Source organism: Ahaetulla prasina, chromosome 6 (genome assembly GCF_028640845.1).
Source record: "Ahaetulla prasina isolate Xishuangbanna chromosome 6, ASM2864084v1, whole genome shotgun sequence".
Classification (NCBI taxonomy): Eukaryota; Metazoa; Chordata; class Lepidosauria; order Squamata; family Colubridae; genus Ahaetulla; species Ahaetulla prasina.
In genome coordinates this window covers 93,775,291-93,794,725 of record NC_080544.1, presented here as the reverse complement: position 1 = coordinate 93,794,725, position 19,435 = coordinate 93,775,291, and the positions used below count along the sequence as shown (strand labels likewise).

Below are 19,435 nucleotides of genomic sequence, written 5' to 3'. Positions count from 1 at the left end.
CCTTTTTTTGCCATAAACTGGCATTTACTTCCCGTTTCCAGCAAAACCTACCCGTTGCAGACAATGGATTCACATAACAACCATGACCATTCCCTGCAAGTTTTGCTTTACAACTGCTGCATTCGCTTAACAACTGCCATAAAAAAGATAGTAAAACAATCAAGGCCACATGGTGACTCACTTAATAACCAGCACAACTTACAACTGTAACTCTGGGCTCAATTGTCGTCATTAGGTCGAGGATCTTAAATGTCTAATATACATAGTCCTCAGCTATTCTTCTCTCCATGAATCATAAATAATAAACTCTAAAAGAAGTAAAAGCTTGCTCATTGTTTATAGGGATGGACTCAGATAGAAAAATTCTTGAATGGGCATGTTTGGCTGAACATTTCATCATTCTGGATCAGTCCTCCTAAACATGTGTCTGCACAGTACAGGCTATAGGCTGTTTTGGTTTTAACTGAGCTCCACCTCCATCCTGTTGGCATGGCTCTTAAGTGTAGGAGGACTGGCAGAACCAGGGGGAGGAATTAAAGAGGAGGAGTTAAAGAGGCATCAGTTTAGAATCATTATATAGCTACAAGTGGACTTTTATCTATGAAACTTATCTAGTTTTAACCAGGTTAGTCCGAGAAGATTCCTGTACCTCAATCTGTGGCATCTTCAGCTAGAATCACAAAGTAACTCTGCAACCCAAAGGTTTCATGAAGTGATGTCAGATAATTTTGGACTATATGTGTCAGTCTCTTACACTGAATTATCAGTACACAACCAAAACATTAGATTGGACCCACTGAATTTGAAATTCGGAAGTTAATGTACCTAGACTTTTATTCTCCAATTTACCACCAGCCTTTCTATTCATTACATTAAGAAAGTCATTTCTGATGAAGAATCCAAGTCCGTGTTCAATCAGACCATGGATTTATCAAGTTAAATATCCTGCTTCTAAGTGGTTAATCATATCAAGGACATGAGGGTAGAACTTCAAATTGGCAGGAAATCCCAAAGGTGCTTTTTCAGGAGGCAACTGGACTTTCTTGTTTTTTCTTTGAAGACAGTAACAGTAACACAGTTGGAAGGGACCTTGGAGGTCATCTAATCCAACCCCCTGCTCACGCAGGAGACCTATACTAGTGATTCGAACTGCCGAACTGCCGACCTTTCTGATCGACAAGCTCAGCGTCTTAGCCACTGAGCCAACTAGCCAGGCATTTAACGTTTCACTTCTTTTTTTTTCTTTTTTTTTTAAATTACATTTATATCCCGCCCTTCTCCGAAGACTCAGGGCGGCTTACAGTGTGTAAGGCAATAGTCTCATTCTATTTGTATATTTACAAAGTCAACTTATGCCCCACCAACAATCTGGGTCCTCATTTTACCTACCTTATAAAGGATGGAAGGCTGAGTCAACCTTGGGCCTGGTGGGACTAGAACCTGCAGTAATTGCAGGCAGCTCTGTTTTAATAACAGGCTATCTTACAGCCTGAGCCACCACGGCCCAGGTCATCTTCTCATCTAAGAAGCTTCTTCAGCTCTGACTGGATGGTGGGGAACAGAAGGATTTATATTCCTTGCAGACAGTTGGTCATTTGCATCCTTTTTGAGGGTCGTTGAAGGACTTGGATGTTTATTTGTGTCCTCAGGGTCACCTGAGTAGTGCTTGATGGTTCCTGTAGTCTGCAATTTTTCTGGAAATCCGTTCATACTCCCACGCCACTCGAAGGGTGTTCATCCCAAATTGCATAGTTGAAAATCTGTAGAGATTCTCAGTCATCCAGGTCATGACACTCAGGTGATCCTGAGGACACAGATAAATATCCAAGTGCTTCAGGGACCATGAAAAAGAATGCAAATGACCAGCCGCAAGGAGTATAAATCCTGCCATTCCTCACCATCCAGTCAGAACTGAAGAAGGTTTTGGGATGAGAAGTGAAACACCTCCTAAGAAAAAACAAGGAAGTCCAGTTGCCTCCTGAAAAAGCACCTTTGGGACAACCATGACTAGATCACTGAGAATCTATAGAGACTTTTAAATTGACAGGAAGGAAGTTCAAAAGTAATGTTAGAAAATATGACTTCACAGAGAGTAGTCCAAGCTTGAAACCAACTTCCAGCAGAGATAGTGGGTCAATCATTAGTAATTGAGTTTAAAATTGCTTGGGATAAAACACATGTCCATCATCCAACAAAAATAAATAAATAAAAATTAATAAAATCTAAAAATAATTATTAAAATTAAGAAAGAAAAAAAAATAACTAAAAACCAAATAAACGCAAAGGGCAGACTGATGGACCACTAGGTATTTTTCTGCCATGAAATTTCTATGTGTATCATTCAAGATACTTGTAAGCCATTCAAACATGAACATGAAGATTATACATAGCTCTCTTACACTCCACAGAACATGGTTGCATAATAGCTGCTAGGTTTACAAGAGTATTTTTTCTGATATATTAACTTCTGAAATCATTTACTTACTCATCATCAGGTGTGAGTTGTACAGGTTCATTGGTAAACTGAGAATCAAAGTTGTCCAAACCAAATTCTCCAGAAATATTTGGTTTAAACGGAGGAACAACCTGTTTTTGTTCCATCTAAGAATAAAGCATTCAGCATTAAAATATAATTTCTTTTATAAATAATGGGTAATATTTCCAAGATTACTGAAGTTTTATCTGATCTTTAATTTTACTGTTTCCTTGATTGCCTTACAAATTTTAATTCAGATTCTTACTTATGATGTTATTATAAAACCTCTGATTTAGACTGTATTTTGAATTTGATTGTACTTTTGAATTACGCAAATAAGCAATACATTGCAGAATGCATAAGTCTTAATTTAGAGAAGTAGAAATTTCAGAGGGAAGAATATTTTCCATTGTTTTCAGAAAATCAAGGCTTCAGAGAAATGGAAATTGAAATAATTAAGGAAAAAACTTTACAAATCTAAACTTCAGAAACATAAAATATATCATGTACAATTTTATTTTTCACATGGGTGGTATATTAGAATATTTTCAGTTTTGGTTGGCAAGTAATTATATTGCAAAATATCTGATTAGTAAGATTTCAAACATGTGAAAATGTGATATATTCGCTAAAATAGGATCTTATGCTTATCTTTCAATATGGAGTCTTTTTAGCTTGTAAAGTCTTTTTAGCTAGTACAGTACACATTTGTGGATTTTAAAAATTGATTTACATTTCCAAGAAACCCTTCAGTTTCCAAGACTTTTAGCCCTTCCTTCTCTGTCCTCTTAAACAAGGACAAATTATTTCTTATTTCTAATTTAAACTCTAAAAAGTATTGCTGCCCAACCAACTGCACACTAGGCCCTCTAAGAGGGGGAGATCTAGCAACCCTTTGAAATGTAAACCAGAAAACCACAAGCAAAGAAATCATGGTATTTTCCTTCTTTGCTTATAGAAGGGATCATGCTTTTGATAGCAGAAGATCCTCTAGGTTTTTCCTTATTCTCATGACAAGAATTATATAGTGCACAGATTTCAGAAATGATTTTGAGAAGCTGAACTGTGTTAATGTTTTGTCATAGTTATCTTATTCAGTGTTTAAAAAGACAGTATTTCTTAATTCTTTTAAAAATCTAAGCAAACTCACATACCAAATTCCTCCCCCTGAATTTGTCTTTACCTTACACAAAAGATTTGCGTAAATCTTACTGAGTTCTACAAAAGGCAATTATATGGGGAAATTTCAAAGTGTTTAACAACTTTGTCCTATCGCTATTAGAAACTGACTGATTGAATCAGACTACAAAGATCCATCAGTGGTGCCTGAAGCTTTTAAATGCAGTATTTACAGAGATGCTTACCAGATCCCAATCAACATTACGAAAAAACGGATGTCCTTGAATGTCTGCAAAACCTGTTTGAGGATGGCATCCTAAACGTTCTTTTGGATCCTAAGAATGAAAAAAAAATTAAGCATATATTTGAATAATAAAAGCTACATGAATACTTCTGATACATAGGACTCCTGCATAACAACTATGACCGTATCTATTTAAATTTTAGCAAATCTGTGGCATCATGTTCTTTCACACAGACAATGCCTTGAATGACAAGTTTATTTTTTTGCTATTTTTATGCCAAACATCTGTATTCTTTAACTGCAGATTAAAGTTATGTCTCAATTATAAACCTATCAAGGTAAAGGCAAATTCATTTAGTTTACAACTGCTACCCCATGCCATCTTTGTACTTGCATTTTTAGCTAATGTTCCTTTTAAAACAATATAGAATGGAATGGAATGGAATGGAATGGAATGGAATGGAATGGAATGGAATGGAATGAAATAGAATAGAATAGAATAGAATAGAATAGAATAGAATAGAATAGAATAGAATAGAATAGAATAGAATAGAATAGAATAGAATAGAATTTTTATTGGCCAAATGTGATTGGACACACAAGGAATTTGTGTTGGTGTATATACTCTCAGTTTACATAAAAGAAAAGATACGTTCATCAAGAATCATAAGGTACAACACTTCATGATAGTCATAGGGTACAAATAAGCAATCAGGAAAAAATATCAATATAAATCGCTACCTTAAAATAAAATGAAAACTCTGATCAAATACTTTTAAGTTGATCTCGTAACAAACTAGCTTTGATCATTCTAAGGCTCCTTTCTCAACTTTGTAACTGCAAGGTGCATATTTAACCTCGGAATCTTCAAACTCTGTATGGCACAAACTCTCACCTTGTTTAAAAAGCTTTTTAGAACACTTGCTGCCTTCACAGAAAGAGACCGTGGGATACGGATTTGCTTCTCCAGAATAACTAGAAGAAATAATTAAGGGTCACTGAAATTTCATAAATTAGCAATCTCAACATAATGTCTGAGGACTGGAATTAAAGTCCCCTTCAAACTGAGTGTAATTTCTGGTGACGTCATGAACACAACTTGCTCATGAAAGAGGGTTTTCCACTGCCTTCTTTCACAGAGAACAATAGTGTAATCTTTCCCATCTATTTGTTCTGCTAAACCAGACATTTTTTTAATGGCACACAATATCTTTGTATTAATTATTAATTAATTTCTGTGTTGCTTTCTGTGGAACGCAGGTTTTTTTCCCCCTAGCAACAAATAATTTGCTTACATCTCCTGTGGTGTTTTAAGTATATGATGTGATTAAACATATATTTTCAGCAAGCATGAATGGAAATGGAAATCAAAAGGCAAGATCTGCTACACTCTTTCAGTTTTACCATGTAAGTGATTTTCCTTCATTGATTACTAGCCGTTTAGAGTTAACTGACCTTGGAAGAGGTAATCTTCTGTATTTTGATCAGGATTATCAGAACTTCCAACAATATCAAACGGAGATCTTCCCGCCATCATTTCAAACATCAGGACACCTAAAGCCCACCAATCCACACTAAATCCTAAGAGTTAGAGGAAGATAATATAACACAGTAAGGAGCATAATCCAATCAACCTATTTACTTTAAATAATATGATAATGCAATAAATATACTGTACTTTTCTGAGCATAAGACACACTTCCCCCCCCAAAAAAGAGGGTGGAAATGTTGGTGCATTTTATACACCGAATACAGCTATTTTTGGCCTCCCGAAACCTTGCCCTGCACGTCCCGTTTTCACCAAAAATAAGCAGAGTATATGGGAGGCCTGCAGAATGCTTCTGGGGACCAGGGAGGGCAAAAACCGGATGCGCGGAAGCCAAAAACTATTTTTTTTCTTGTTTTCCTCTTCGAAATCTTGGTGCGTCTTATACTCTGGTGTGTTTTATAGTCCGAAAAATATGGTGGATAAATTAAGAGCTTGAACCTGATTACAAGAATTTTGAAGTAACACAGATGCTAAAGAATTCCAAAATTTTCTAAACTCATCCACCAGTTTTCTGGCTCTCTCAAAAATTCTGAGAAAACCTAATGCTATTTTAACAGAAGATATTCCCTACACAGAAACATAAAATGTAAAATATATGGGCAGCAGGTGTTTTATCCCAGCATTCTTGTCAACAAGACTCCAATTTTATACACAAAAACCTATTTTTAAATGAATTGTGGTTTTTTTCCTTACCTATCATCCTTGAGTTACAAATGAAATGGAGCCTGCCCATTCCATTTGTAACCCGAGGATTTGTGTAAGTGAATCTTGTACCTTGAATGGAATCACTCCCTCCTTTTGCCCACGCATTCACTAATCAATGTGAGGGTTGTTAAGTGCAGATGAGATATTTCTGGGTGGGGAAGGCCATGGGGGGCCTACTGATGAAACAGGCTACCTGCCTAAGACCACCCAAGACCTCCCCCAAGATCCAGTTCCCGGAAGCTCGATTTCGGACACCCGAACGGGGCTTCTGAGGGACGGATCCTCACCTCAGAAGCTCCAGTTTGGTCAGCAATATACAGGACAAATGTTGCAGAGCTTCTGAGGTTGTTTACAACAGCAAACAACTGCCGTGGTGCTGCAATATTTGTAGTTTTGGGCCTTGTTCACAAACACAAGGGAGCGCTTATTGCGTAACTTCAAACATTCTCTAAGGGAACACTCATAACCTGGGGATTACCTGTTATGAGCTGTTTAGTAAACCTTTTAGTTTCATTAGAATTGACAATTCCTTTCTGAGACTCATAAACTTTTCTTTTGATTGAGCATTCACTTCTGTATATCTTTATCAAGAAAAGTTGATTCCACTGGTGACAACCAAGGTAAATGGTACTTTTACAGGGGAGGAACTACACTGTCTCTCATCCTAGTATTCCATTACTTTTTCTAAAAGACTGTTGTTTAAGCAAATTTATTTATAAATACAACTTAACAAAACTCTGGCCATATGGATTACAGAGGACATCAGAACATATATATAATAATGGATTACTGCAATGCTCTCTACATGGGGCTCCCCTTGAAGGGCATCCGGAGGCTGCAGTTAGTCCAGAATGCGGCTGCGCGGGTGATAGAGGGAGCCCCTCGTGGCTCCCGTATAACACCTATCCTGCGCAGACTGCACTGGCTGCCTGTGGCCTTCCGGGTGCGCTTCAAGGTTTTGGTGACCACCTTTAAAGCGCTCCATGGCATAGGGCCGGGTTATCTACGGGACCGCCTGCTGCTACCGAATACCTCTCACCGACCCGTGCGCTCTCACAGAGAGGGACTCCTCAGGGTGCCGTCAGCGAGGCAATGTCGTCTGGCGACGCCCAGGGGAAGGGCCTTCTCTGTGGGGGCTCCCACCCTCTGGAATGAACTGCCCCCAGGACTTCGTCAGCTTCCGGACCTTCGGACCTTCTGCCGCGAGCTTAAAACATATCTATTTAATTGCGCAGGACTGAGTTAGATTTTAGTTTATGGGTTTTATCTTGGGTTTTTAATTTTTATATTTTTAATTAAGGCTTTTGAATAAGTTTTTTAATTGTTTTTAGAATTGTATTTATTGTATTTCTTGCTTTTAAATGCCTGTAAACCGCCCTGAGTCCTTTGGGAGATAGGGCGGTATATAAATATAAACAATAAATAAATAAATAAATAAATAAATAAATATATATATATATGTCTTTGGTTATTCGGGTTTTCTCCCGCGTAAAATTGGAAGTGTCTTGGCGACGTTTCGACGAAGTCTCATTCATGGGCCGCGGTGTGGCTCAGGCTGTAAGAAGCCTGTTATTAAAAACACAGCTGCCTGCAATTACTGCAGGTTCTAGTCCCACCAGGCCCAAGATTGACTCAGCCTTCCATCCTTTATAAGGTAGGTAAAATGAGGACCCAGATTGTTGGGGGGGGCAATAAGTTGACTTTGTAAATATACAAATAGAATGAGACTATTGCCTTACACACTGTAAGCCGCCCTGAGTCTTCGGAGAAGGGCGGGATATAAATGTAAACAAAAACAAACAAAAAAAAATTCGTCATCTTCAGGCTTCAGCTTCGTGCTTCTGGGAGCAATGTGTGATTGCAGCTGCAATCACACATTGCTCCCAGAAGCACGAAGCTGAAGCCTGAAGATGACGAATGAGACTTCGTCGAAACGTCGCCAAGACACTTCCAATTTTACGTGGGAGAAAACCCGAATAATCAAAGACCTACATACAAACACCCGCGAAAACCTCAGAAAACATACATACATACATACATATATATTATAAGATATAATAGAAGATATAATAGAAGATATATATAAGATATAAGTAAATATCTTGGAATCTAAAAAAAGAGAAAGATCAAACAATACAACTTGATGTTAATTTTAAAAACTGAGTTAGTAAGAATTAGCTACAGAAGACTCCACAGAATTTGGCAGTCAGTTGAAACCATCTTACAAAGGTATTATAAGGAAAAAATAGGAGGAGTCATGTACATTGCTTTGAGCTCCTAGTATAAAAGTGAGATATAAATGTAATTGATAACTAAAAGCAGGATCAAAACATATTTTTCTGAAATGTATATTTTATTTTTTGATGGCAAGATTAAAATTCAGAGCTAGAGGGAATGGCATTGACTGATCATGGAAAGTGTAACACTTGGTTGACGTTTCACTTATTTAGGATATTAACTATACATTTTACAAAATAATAAGAGTTACCATAATCTTCTCCACGTAAAATTTCAGGAGCAATATAATTAGGAGTGCCACAGAAAGTGCTGGTGGTGTCACCAGGTCTTAATCCTTCCTTTTAAAATAAAAACAAAGAAAAAGTATCTTACACAATTCAAATACATCTTGTGCTTCCAATTCATTTTAGGAATATAAAGGAATAAACTTACATTCTAGCAAGGCCAAAACTTGGGATATGGACCAGTGGTGAAATCCAATTTTTTTCACTACCGGTTCTGTGGGCGTGGCTTGGTGGGCGTGGCAGGAGAAGGATACTGCAAAATCTCCATTCCCTCCCCACTCCTGGGGGAAGGATATTGCAAACTCTCCATTCCCACCCCAATCTGGGGCCAGCCAGAGGTGGTATTTGCCAGTTCTCCGAACTACTCAAAATTTCCACTACCGGTTCTCCAGAACCTGTCAGAACCTGCTAGATTTCACCCCTGATATGGATGTTCTGGTTGCTTATTGTAAACAAAAAAGTAAGTCATGCTAATGAATTTCCTAATGATCTGCACTTAATTTCCTTCTTGCCCAGTATGGACACCTACATCATTTCAAACTGGAATAACCAGACAGGAATAAGCTTGTATTTTTTCAGTATAGGAGTAGGTATTTGATATTGTTTATGAATAACCTGAGAATGCAAGTTTAAATCAAGATACCTGCAGTCTGTTAATAAAATAAAATTCATAACTTAATAATCATCTGATGCGAAGAGGTGTCAATTAAAACCAAATGTATCTAATTGACATAGTAGATGTGACTAATGAAATTGCACAACACTGGACAACAAAGATTTTGCTTCTTGAACACTTTTGGATGAATCTTATGGATTTTGAATTACTAATCATGAAAATAACCTGTAATTTAATCTATCATGTATCATTTTACAGAAATCTTCTGTTTTTACACAATGGCAATGCCCTTCATGGCCTGTTGGCTACTACGCACACATAAAACATACAGAAAAATGGAGTTGTTGTTGAAGTACATTTACTGTACAACTGGAATATCTGTGGAGATCTAAAGTTGCAATACATTAAAAAGTAATGGCCATTCCAAAAGGATTTGATTCCCAGACAGAAAAATGTGGCATGTGATGTAGCAAGCATACAAGACCATGAAGTGCAACATGTCACTGAAGATTCATTTTCTGCATTCAAAATTATACTTCTTTCTTGAAAATCTAGGTAGTCAGTGACGAACATAGCCATTGCCAAAAAGAAAAAACAGTATCAGGGCAACTGACAGGAGGGCAACTGACAGGAGGGCAGAGATCGGCCCCGAGGTGCCTCACTTGTGGGGTCCCGCAGGGGTCGATTCTCTCGCCCCTCCTGTTCAACATCTATATGAAGCCGCTGGGTGAGATCATCAGTGGCTTCGGTGTGAGGTACCAGCTTTACGCTGATGACACTCAGCTGTACTTTTCCACACCGGGCCACCCCAACGAAGCTATCGAAGTGCTGTCCCGGTGTCTGGAGGCCGTACGGGTCTGGATGGGGAGAAACAGGCTCAAGCTCAATCCCTCCAAGACAGAGTGGCTGTGGATGCCGGCATCCCGGTACAGTCAGCTGAGTCCTCGGCTGACTGTCGGGGGCGAGTCATTGGCCCCGATGGAGAGAGTGCGCAACTTGGGCGTCCTCCTGGATGAACGGCTGTCTTTGGAAGATCATTTGACGGCCGTCTCCAGGAGAGCTTTTTACCAGGTTCGCCTGGTTCGCCAGTTCGCCCCTTTCTAGACCGGGATGCCCTTTGCACGGTTACTCACGCCCTCGTGACGTCTCGTCTGGATTACTGCAATGCTCTCTACATGGGGCTCCCCTTGAAGGGCATCCGGAGGCTTCAGTTAGTTCAGAATGCGGCTGCGCGGGTGATAGAGGGAGCCCCTCGTGGCACCCATGTGACACCTCTCCTGCGCAGACTGCACTGGCTAACTGTGGCTTTCCGGGTGCGCTTCAAGGTGTTGGTAACTATCTTTAAAGCACTCCATGGCATAGGGCCGGGCTATTTACGGGACCGCCTGCTGCTACCGAATACCTCTCACCGACCCGTGCGCTCTCACAGAGAGGGACTCCTCAGGGTGCCATCGGCTAGGCAGTGCCGTCTGGCGACACCCAGGGGAAGGGCCTTCTCTGTGGGGGCTCCCACCCTCTGGAACGAACTCCCCCCAGGACTTCGTCAACTTCCAGACCTCCGAACCTTCCGCCGCGAGCTTAAAACACATTTATTCGTTTGCGCAGGACTGGACTAGGTTTTTTAAATGTAGATTTTAAATGGGTTTTATTATATATACTGTTTTTAATTATCGGGCTATATTTAATTAGTTTTTTAATGGTTATTTTATTTTGTATTTATATGTATTTTATTTGCCTGTGAACCGCCCTGAGTCCCTAGGGAGATAGGGCGGTATACAAATTTGAATAAATAAATAAATAAATAAATAAATAACTGAAATCCATCAATATTGGTTGGTTATTGTTGGATACTACAGTGAGGTGCAACAGACACCAAATACAAATGAAAATCAGTAGCAAAACATTTTAGCCCTGTGGAACTCATGCAGTGTGTCAGAAATACTACACAATAAATGCGTTATAGTCATTGAAAGTTAATTTCATATTTTTCAAGATCCTTCCTGATACAGTAATTCTGAAATTATATTTGTGTTCAGTTTGAAGGGATCTGTTATCACCAAGTTTTTCTGAAAGCAAAACCTTTGAAAAAAATCTGTTGCCCAATGTCGACATTTCTACTTCATGTAAACAAATGGCATAAATTGGTATAAATGAAACATTACACAAACGACATAAAAGACACACATTATGTCAACTATTACCAACTACTGGCACCAACCACTGATAACTTTAAGAGAGAAGTCCACAGGAAAAATTTGCATTCTTACCCCATTAAATGAAGCTCCAGAAAACCAAGGTTTTACTGCATTTTAACCTTTCTTTTTAAGGTTTTGAAGCTAGCAATTTCTGATCAAAAGGCATCCACCAAGAAATGTTCAGATTTCAATTTGTGGATATTTTGCTTCTCACCTTGCACATGCCATAGTCAGTCAACTTGATATGTCCCTCAGAATCCAGCAAAACATTGTCCAGCTTCAAGTCTCTATAAATTATTCCTCGTTCATGAAGGTAGTTTAAAGCTAAACTGATTTCTGCAGAGTAAAACCTAAAATGAAATTGGCATTTTAAAATAAACTTTCAAAAATTTGGATAGATCCCTGCCTACCAAGTCATTTTCCTCAGAAAAATGAAAACACTTATTCTTTCTTCCCACTGAGCCTTTTTAGGCCATGGCATCACATTGCTCTTAAACCAGGTATTGGATGGGAAGATCCATGGAATATTTTGAATCAGAAATGGGGCAAGGTAAACATTTGCTTTTTATCTCAAGGTTGTTTAAAACCACAATAAATTTCCCTTTTTTATGCCAGATCAGCTTTTTGCTGAGCTGGATTTAATCCTTACTAAGAGACTCATTGCTAAGCTTCTGTGCCCAAGACTCCTTCTACTAAGACTCCTTTTACTAATAGCTAATCTTGCTATTTTTTTTAAGGTTTTGCTTTTTATATGCTGTTATCTGAGGAAGCTGGAAGAAGATGGGTATAATTACTAGTACCAGCCAGACACCACCATGTTTTAGTTGAGCACCAATAATTGCACGGAGCAGTAGCAGTGGTAATTATTGTTAATTCCACATTAACTGTAACTGTTATTTTTTTTGGCTTTGAGTGACAAAAAAAAGTTAAATAATTTACTACCACTTCTTTAACACTTTTGGAGGCTCTTTCTACTGGGCCTTGGGATCTGTAGTTATTGACAAATTCAAAAAAAAAATATCCTTGGAAAGGCAAGGAAAACTAATCTGGAAAAAAATATGAATATGTAACCAGGAGAGAGAGAGAGAGAAATTGTTCTTCCTTTCTCAGCCAAGCTGGAAAGAATAAACAGAAGAGGCAGTGCTAGGATCAGAGCCGTTCAACTCCCAGAAAAAGGAGACAAAGAAAACATGCTGATGGGGGGGGGGAGGGAGAGATAAACCAAGATGCTGCATTCAAATATATTTGTTTTCTCTCTAACTAGTCTGCAAAATTCACATCAAAGAAGCACACACCTGGCATGCTCCTCTGGCAATTTTCTTTGTCGCTGCATGTGAAACATGAGATCTCCTCCATTCACATATTCGATAATGAAAAATAGCCTAAATCACAAAGCGAGATTAAGTAATGGATAACTTTCGCATATCCGGTTATCATCATTCATCTTCTTATCACTTATGTATCTTAAGGGATCATAATTCTAACAATATGACTTCTTCACTATTCATTGTAAAATGTATTTATCCTTTACCAACTTGCAAGATTTTTTTTTCCATATATGACTGTGTTTTATTTATAAATTTCCCTCTTACTTTTTTTTTTTTTTTGGTAAATGATGATAGACGATAGCGAGAACACTAAGCATTCTTAAATACCTGAGGACTAATTATTTCCTTTTATGAAGTCTTCCTTGGAAAATTTCAATGAGAATTTATTCATCACACCATGTAAGTATGGAAGCAGGACAGCAGAAATGAAAATTACTAAAGATTAATTTGTTGCAACCTCCTTTTTTGGGTTGTTTTGCACTCTGTCTTACCAGTTTTTCTAATCCTAGTATCAAGAGCTGCATCTGTTCCACATAGGAAGTTGTATTTTCAAAGGGTCATTTACGTATTACATTATTTTGTTCACATCATCACTCTTGATCAGTTTTTCCACACTCAAAACCATTTTTTAAACTTTTGTACATAGATCTATGTAATCTATAGCTGAAATTTCCAAACGCTATTACCGTATTTCCCTGAAAATAAGACCCTGTCTTATATTTTTTTGAACCCTGAAATAAGCAAAAGTCTTTTTTGTGAAACGTTTCTCCTCATCTCTCCATCTTAAAAACCCTGTGTATGTTGCTTTACGTGATAATATTCTGAATTATATAGATGATTTCCTTGTTTATCTTTCTTCTGAAAATTACTTTTGCAAATAAGTAATGATGTAATTATTTTTTAAATGAAAGCAATGCTTTATTTTTTTTTACAAAAGTATAAACAATCCCTTATAAAAAGAATAGAAAAATATATGCAAAAAAAAAATCTTATTACGTAGTTTACCTGCTTTCTGTCTGAAAACATGAGTGAAGACCAACAAGGAAAGGATGATTTGATGCTTGCTCAAAGACATGCTTTTCTGTTTGAACCCAGTCAATATCCTGTAACAAACATATACAGAATACTTCTTGTCTTTGCAATATTTTCCAGGAAATAGGAAATGCTATTTAAACCTGTTAGTTAAAGTTGATTATCAAACAGGAGTTAAGCAGTGATATCTACTCTTATAATCACAAGGTGGAAAATCATGTACTCTCTAGGTCCACAAGCAGCAATTGTTCATAAATTATTAGGGCACCACTGAGGAATCTAAAGTTTCCAACTTTACTATCAGTTCAAATTCAAGATAAACTTACATTTCCCAAAGTTCTTACACTGTGTTTATTCCACTGCATTCCATAACTGTATTCAATCAAATCTCTTGACACTACATGATGATTTGAGATTTGCTAATACGTTTATGCATTACTGGGCATATTTAGGCTGAATATATCACAAAATGCAACAAAACTGCACTTGAATGTCCAAGGTTTCTGACTTCAAAGTGTTCCTCTTGTAAAAAATTCAGCCTTGTTTACAACATTTCCAGCCTTTTTGTTAATGGAAAAAGTAGCTAAGTGTAATAGGAGATCAGAAGAGGAACTCTTCAAGAAGCAAAATCCAATCACAAATTTCAAGAAATTATTAACTGTCTAATCTACTGGCAGCTTCATTAAACATTTCCCTGGCTTATCCATAATAAATGTTGTAGGTCGAACAATCATTGAATAAACAATCCCCATTCCAAGAACTATTCCAGCTCTCTGAAGTGGCATAAGGCACTATGGATTCCAGTCATAGAACAATTTCAGCAGGTAAGGCAGAGGATAAAATCACCAAAGAGAAAATGCGGTATGTAAAAATTAAAAACATGGTTAAGTTTCGCTCACCTCATCATCATTAACTAGTTCTTTTTTCACAACTTTCATGGCATAAATGCGCTCTGTCTTCTTTAATCGAACTAAAAGGACTTTTGCGTAACTTCCTCTCCCTATAACCCGAAGTAAATCGAAATCTTGGAGACCTAGACTGGAAGATACTTTGCCACTTTCTCTACTCTTTGCCTGTAAGTGGAGAAATTCCTTTGATTAGTGAGGATGCAATGCTGAACCATTCTTATAGCCAACAGTTATGTAATAATAATAACAACAACAACAACAACAACAACAACAACAACAACAACAACAACAGAGTTGGAAGGGACCTTGGAGGTCTTCTAGTCCAACCCCCCGCCCAGGCAGGAAGCCCTACACCACTTCAAACAAATGGTTATCCAACATCTTCTTAAAAATTTCCAGGGTTGGAGCATTCATAATTTCTGCAGGCATGTTGTTGAACTGATTAATTGTTCTAACTGTCAGGAAATTTCTTCTTATTTCTAAGTTGCTTCTTTCCTTGATCAGCTTCCACCCATTGCTTCTTGTCCTGCCCACAGGTGCTCTGGAGAATAGCTTGACTCCCTCTTCTTTGTGGCAACCCATGAGATAGTGGAACACTGCTATCATGTCTCCCCTAATCCTTCTTTTCATTAAACTAGACATACCCAGTTCCTGCAACCGTTCTTCATATGTTTTAGTCTCCAGTCCCCTAATCATCTTTGTTGCTCTTCTCTGCACTCTTTCTAGAGTCTCAACATCTTTTTTATATCGTGGCGACCAAAACTGAATGCAATATTCCAAGTGTGGCCTTACCAAGGCATTATAAAGTGGTATTAACACTTCACGTGATCTTGATTCTATCCCTCTGTTTACGCAGCCCAGAACTGTGTTGGCTTTTTTGGCAGCTGCTGCACACTGCTGGCTCATATCTAAATGGTTGTCCACTAGAACTCCAAGATCCCTCTCACAGTTATTGAGCAAGGTACCACATATACGGTACCTGTGCATTTTGGTTTTTTGCCTAAATGTAGAACCTTCCTTAGTAGTAAAAAGTAGTTCTTACTTCTAAGTTGTGATAAAGTAACCACATGAAGTGGCACTGCCAATTAAAGGCATTTTCAGTTACGGACTTACAAAGGCACCAACAATTTTAGTAGAAAAGAGTTAAGAGTACCTCCTTTTCTTCACCAACATGGTCTAAACTTTCATGACTTGAAGGATGATAGGGAATCACTAAAAGGAAAAGAAATAAAAAGTTCAGATCTCCAGATAAATGCAAATATTTGTAAAAGGCTTGTGTTAAAACTGGTTATTGAATTGGACTGATGCAATTAATCTATATGGTACTGCCCCTGAAGAGTATTTGTAAGTTTCAACTGGTGCAAAATGTAATAGCACAGGGAATTATAGATACCAGTCACTCAGCACATGTGACACTTATGCTCTGCAAGCTGCAGTGGCTGCAGGTACAGGTAGCCCTTTTCTTATGACCATAGTTGGAATAGTAATTTCTATTGTGTAAATAAGTCATTTAGCGAGATGTCACGTGACTGCCCACTTGAGTGCTTTACTCCAAGACTGCAATCCTGGCACTACCAACTGTGGTTGTTGAACAAACACACAGGTAATTAAGCAAAGTCACAGGTAAGGAATGCGAGATGCCAGAGGCATGGAAGAGACATCCAAGAAAGGTTTCAGCCCGAGTGAAGATACACTCATGCATGGCCTGGGTTGGGCCTTCCCCAACCAGCTTTGAGGCCCTTCGCAACCATTACCTTACCACGCTGACTATCTGCTTGGATTTCATCTCACTTTCATTGCTAGAGGCTGGCTTCAAGAGCTTCCGGTCGAAGGAGTTTAGCTCTTGTTGGTGCACGGAAAGTATCTCCTTTGGCGGGATGCAGAAAAGGCACCGAAATCTTCAGGATTTCAGCTTCATTTCTGCACCCCACCAAAGGAGTTCAGGTCCCCTCAGGAGGCAGCTCTTTCAAGCCAGCTCCCAGAGACCAGAGGAAGTCCTCTCAGTAAGTCCTCTCAGTAAATGGCAGCACCTCACAACCTTCCATGTTGGCTTCCTCACGACTTTCTGGGTAGTCCAGCAGAGAAGATTTCAAATTGGGATCCCATGATCATGAGGCATTTGATAATCGATTGTAAGTGTGAATAGGTGGCAAAGCACGTAGACAGCAATCATGTGACGGTGGGGGTGATGGTGCAATTACCTGGTTCTATATTATCAGAATGCACTGAGGAATGATCCATAGGCTCCTACAAAATACATAAATGAAAGGAAAAGGAAAAATGTAAGATTGTAAATTTTCAATCACCTCTGTTTATTGCCATTTCTGGAAAGAGGCAGTGTGTTTATTTTGGGATAAATTTCACTATTTTCCAAGCAAACCCAAAAACATGCAAGAGTTCAAGGTGCATGGTGCCTACATTAGAAATGGTTTATTTAAAATAAAGTAACCCTATGATGACTTCACTCAAATCAGAGGTGTCCAAACTTGGCCCCTTGAAGAGTGATGGACTTCAACTCCCAGAATTCCCCAGCCAGCATGAGCTATAAATATGAGCAAGTTGCTGGCTGGGGAATTCTGGGAGTTGAAGTCCACCACTCTTCAAGGGGCCAAGTTTGGGCATCCCTGACTCAAATAGTTCAATGTACATAAAAATGCTTTAATAATGTAGGAAAAATCAACAAATAGGGTTTTTGTAGGCAGGCAAAAAAAAACCCCACATCATTATTTTTTACTAATGCATTCAGTGTACTGCTATATATGTAAACACACATACACTTGAGAGAAATACAACTATTGATTTTACTTACCGGTGGTAAAGCATGACGGCCACATTCTATGCTGACAAGTTTATGACATTTTTTATGAACTAGAAGTTTACAATTGATGCATTTATATCCCTGGCGCCCTAATCCCCATATTCGGTCAGTACAGATGGCACAATGAGCTCTCTAGAAAAAAAAAAAGAACATAAATAATATCTGGATATCAAATCTCAATCTAGAATTGCACTTAATTCCTACTCTCTGCTTTACTTGTAAATTGTTGCACAGGAAACACACCAATAGTCTACTTTAATACTCCTAATATTCGTTCTTCATCAAGTGTTGTTTTTAGTTAATTTTCTATTTTTTTCCAGGCTTTCTTTATATTCTGAAGCTGTGCTAAGCATCCTATATTCTACAAGCGCTTATTTTCTATTATTTTTGAACGTTTGCAAAAATATCAATAGCTTCCCCAATTATATCTATGTATAATATATGTGGTACCAAACATAATGTAGAATATATGTTTGGTACCATATATTCATATAGTACTTTAATCTATAGCTGGGTTAACAGTAGGGTTTTAAAATATTTATTGATCATTTCTAAAAAAAATAAAGGTGGATGATGTGAATGAACAAGCAAAAGGAGAAAAAGAAAAACTGCTGATACATAAATCTAGTATCAGTAAGTGGGCAAAGGAATTACTGAAATTGCATAGTTAGTATTTAGTGTATTGTTGATGAAAAATTAATTAAAAAGTACATTAAATTATTTTAACAATATGAGAAAGGACAATTTGTTGAATGAACCAATTTGTTGAATGAATGTCAAATTTACATATTCATTACTGTCATAATCATATACAACAATGACTATGTTTTTAACACCACACTAAACACAGAAAAACAAAGCGGAGTATAGTTTAGAAATACGTTTACATAATTTAATTTCCAGACTGACAGCAGTGTTTAATGCTTTGCATTAAAACCAAAAACACTTAAAAGATTATGGTTATTAAACTTAAAACTTGGCCCAGTCAAGCTTTTTTCAACTTGTAAAATGCTAGCACAAGGAAAACAATATCCTTTTCTTTTTCTTGGGGAGGTCAAGAGATTTCACTCTGGCTTCAATTATGTCAAACTATGTATTTGGCAACTGACAGCTATTCAAAATACTTCCCACGATATTGTTTTGAGAAAAAAGACTGGGATTTATCTTTGCAGTTTATGTAGTCATGGCTTTTCTATGTATGTTAACAGACTGAACTGACTATCAAGGAGCCCTGATTTTCAATCCCTTCTCTGAATCAGTTTTCTAACTTCTAGGTGTGTAACAAACTTCTTTTTTTTAAATGCAAATATTTAGGATAACAGTGTTTATCCATACATTCTTCTTCTTTGTAGTGGTGGATAACAGTATGAATAACCTTTACTAAGAAGGCTATACTCGTTCTACATTTAGAAAAATAATGACTCTCAATATTAGTTTCTCTGAAGGTGACAGTTTAATGCTTTGCGCTGGGGCTTTCATATGCACCTAGATCCATGATGGCGAACCTATGGCACGTATGCCACAGGTGGCACATGTAGCCATATCAGTGGGCACGCGAGTTCAGCTCCAGCGAGCATGCGCGTACCTGGCATTTTCAGGTCTTCTGGGTCCACCAGAAGTAGGGAAACGGGCTGTTTCCTGCCTCCGGAGGGCCTGGGGGGAGTGAGGAAGGCCAGTTTTTCTTTCTCACCTGGCTCCAGATCCTCTCTATGAGCCCCTCTAGGAATCTCTGGAGGCTGGGGACAGCAAAAAAGTCACTTCCTGTCCAACCAAAAGTTGGGAAATTAGCCGTTTCTGGCTTCTGGAGGGCCTCTGGGGTAATGGGGAATGCTGTTTTTGCCTTCCCCAGACTCATAGAGAGGCTCTGGAGCCAGGTGAGAGAGAAAAACAGGCCTATCGGGCCATCGCGTGCCAGGAGTTGGG

The 19,435-nt window shown here is 38.2% G+C and overlaps 1 protein-coding gene across 1 annotated transcript in view; it reads right to left on the bottom strand.

Annotated features, from left to right (window-relative positions):
- PRKCI (protein kinase C iota) overlaps positions 1-19,435 on the bottom strand; it is a 43,868-nt gene that overhangs the window by 2,996 nt on the left and 21,437 nt on the right. Inside the window, exons 6-17 of the mRNA XM_058189374.1 lie at positions 17,504-17,644; positions 16,896-16,941; positions 15,848-15,906; positions 14,686-14,859; positions 13,760-13,857; positions 12,722-12,808; positions 11,641-11,776; positions 8,582-8,669; positions 5,295-5,420; positions 4,735-4,814; positions 3,841-3,930; positions 2,486-2,601 (exon numbers count right to left, since the gene is read on the bottom strand). Of these exons, the coding sequence (XP_058045357.1) occupies positions 2,486-2,601; positions 3,841-3,930; positions 4,735-4,814; positions 5,295-5,420; positions 8,582-8,669; positions 11,641-11,776; positions 12,722-12,808; positions 13,760-13,857; positions 14,686-14,859; positions 15,848-15,906; positions 16,896-16,941; positions 17,504-17,644 (1,241 nt within the window). The remainder of the gene's footprint in view (positions 1-2,485; positions 2,602-3,840; positions 3,931-4,734; positions 4,815-5,294; positions 5,421-8,581; positions 8,670-11,640; positions 11,777-12,721; positions 12,809-13,759; positions 13,858-14,685; positions 14,860-15,847; positions 15,907-16,895; positions 16,942-17,503; positions 17,645-19,435) is intronic.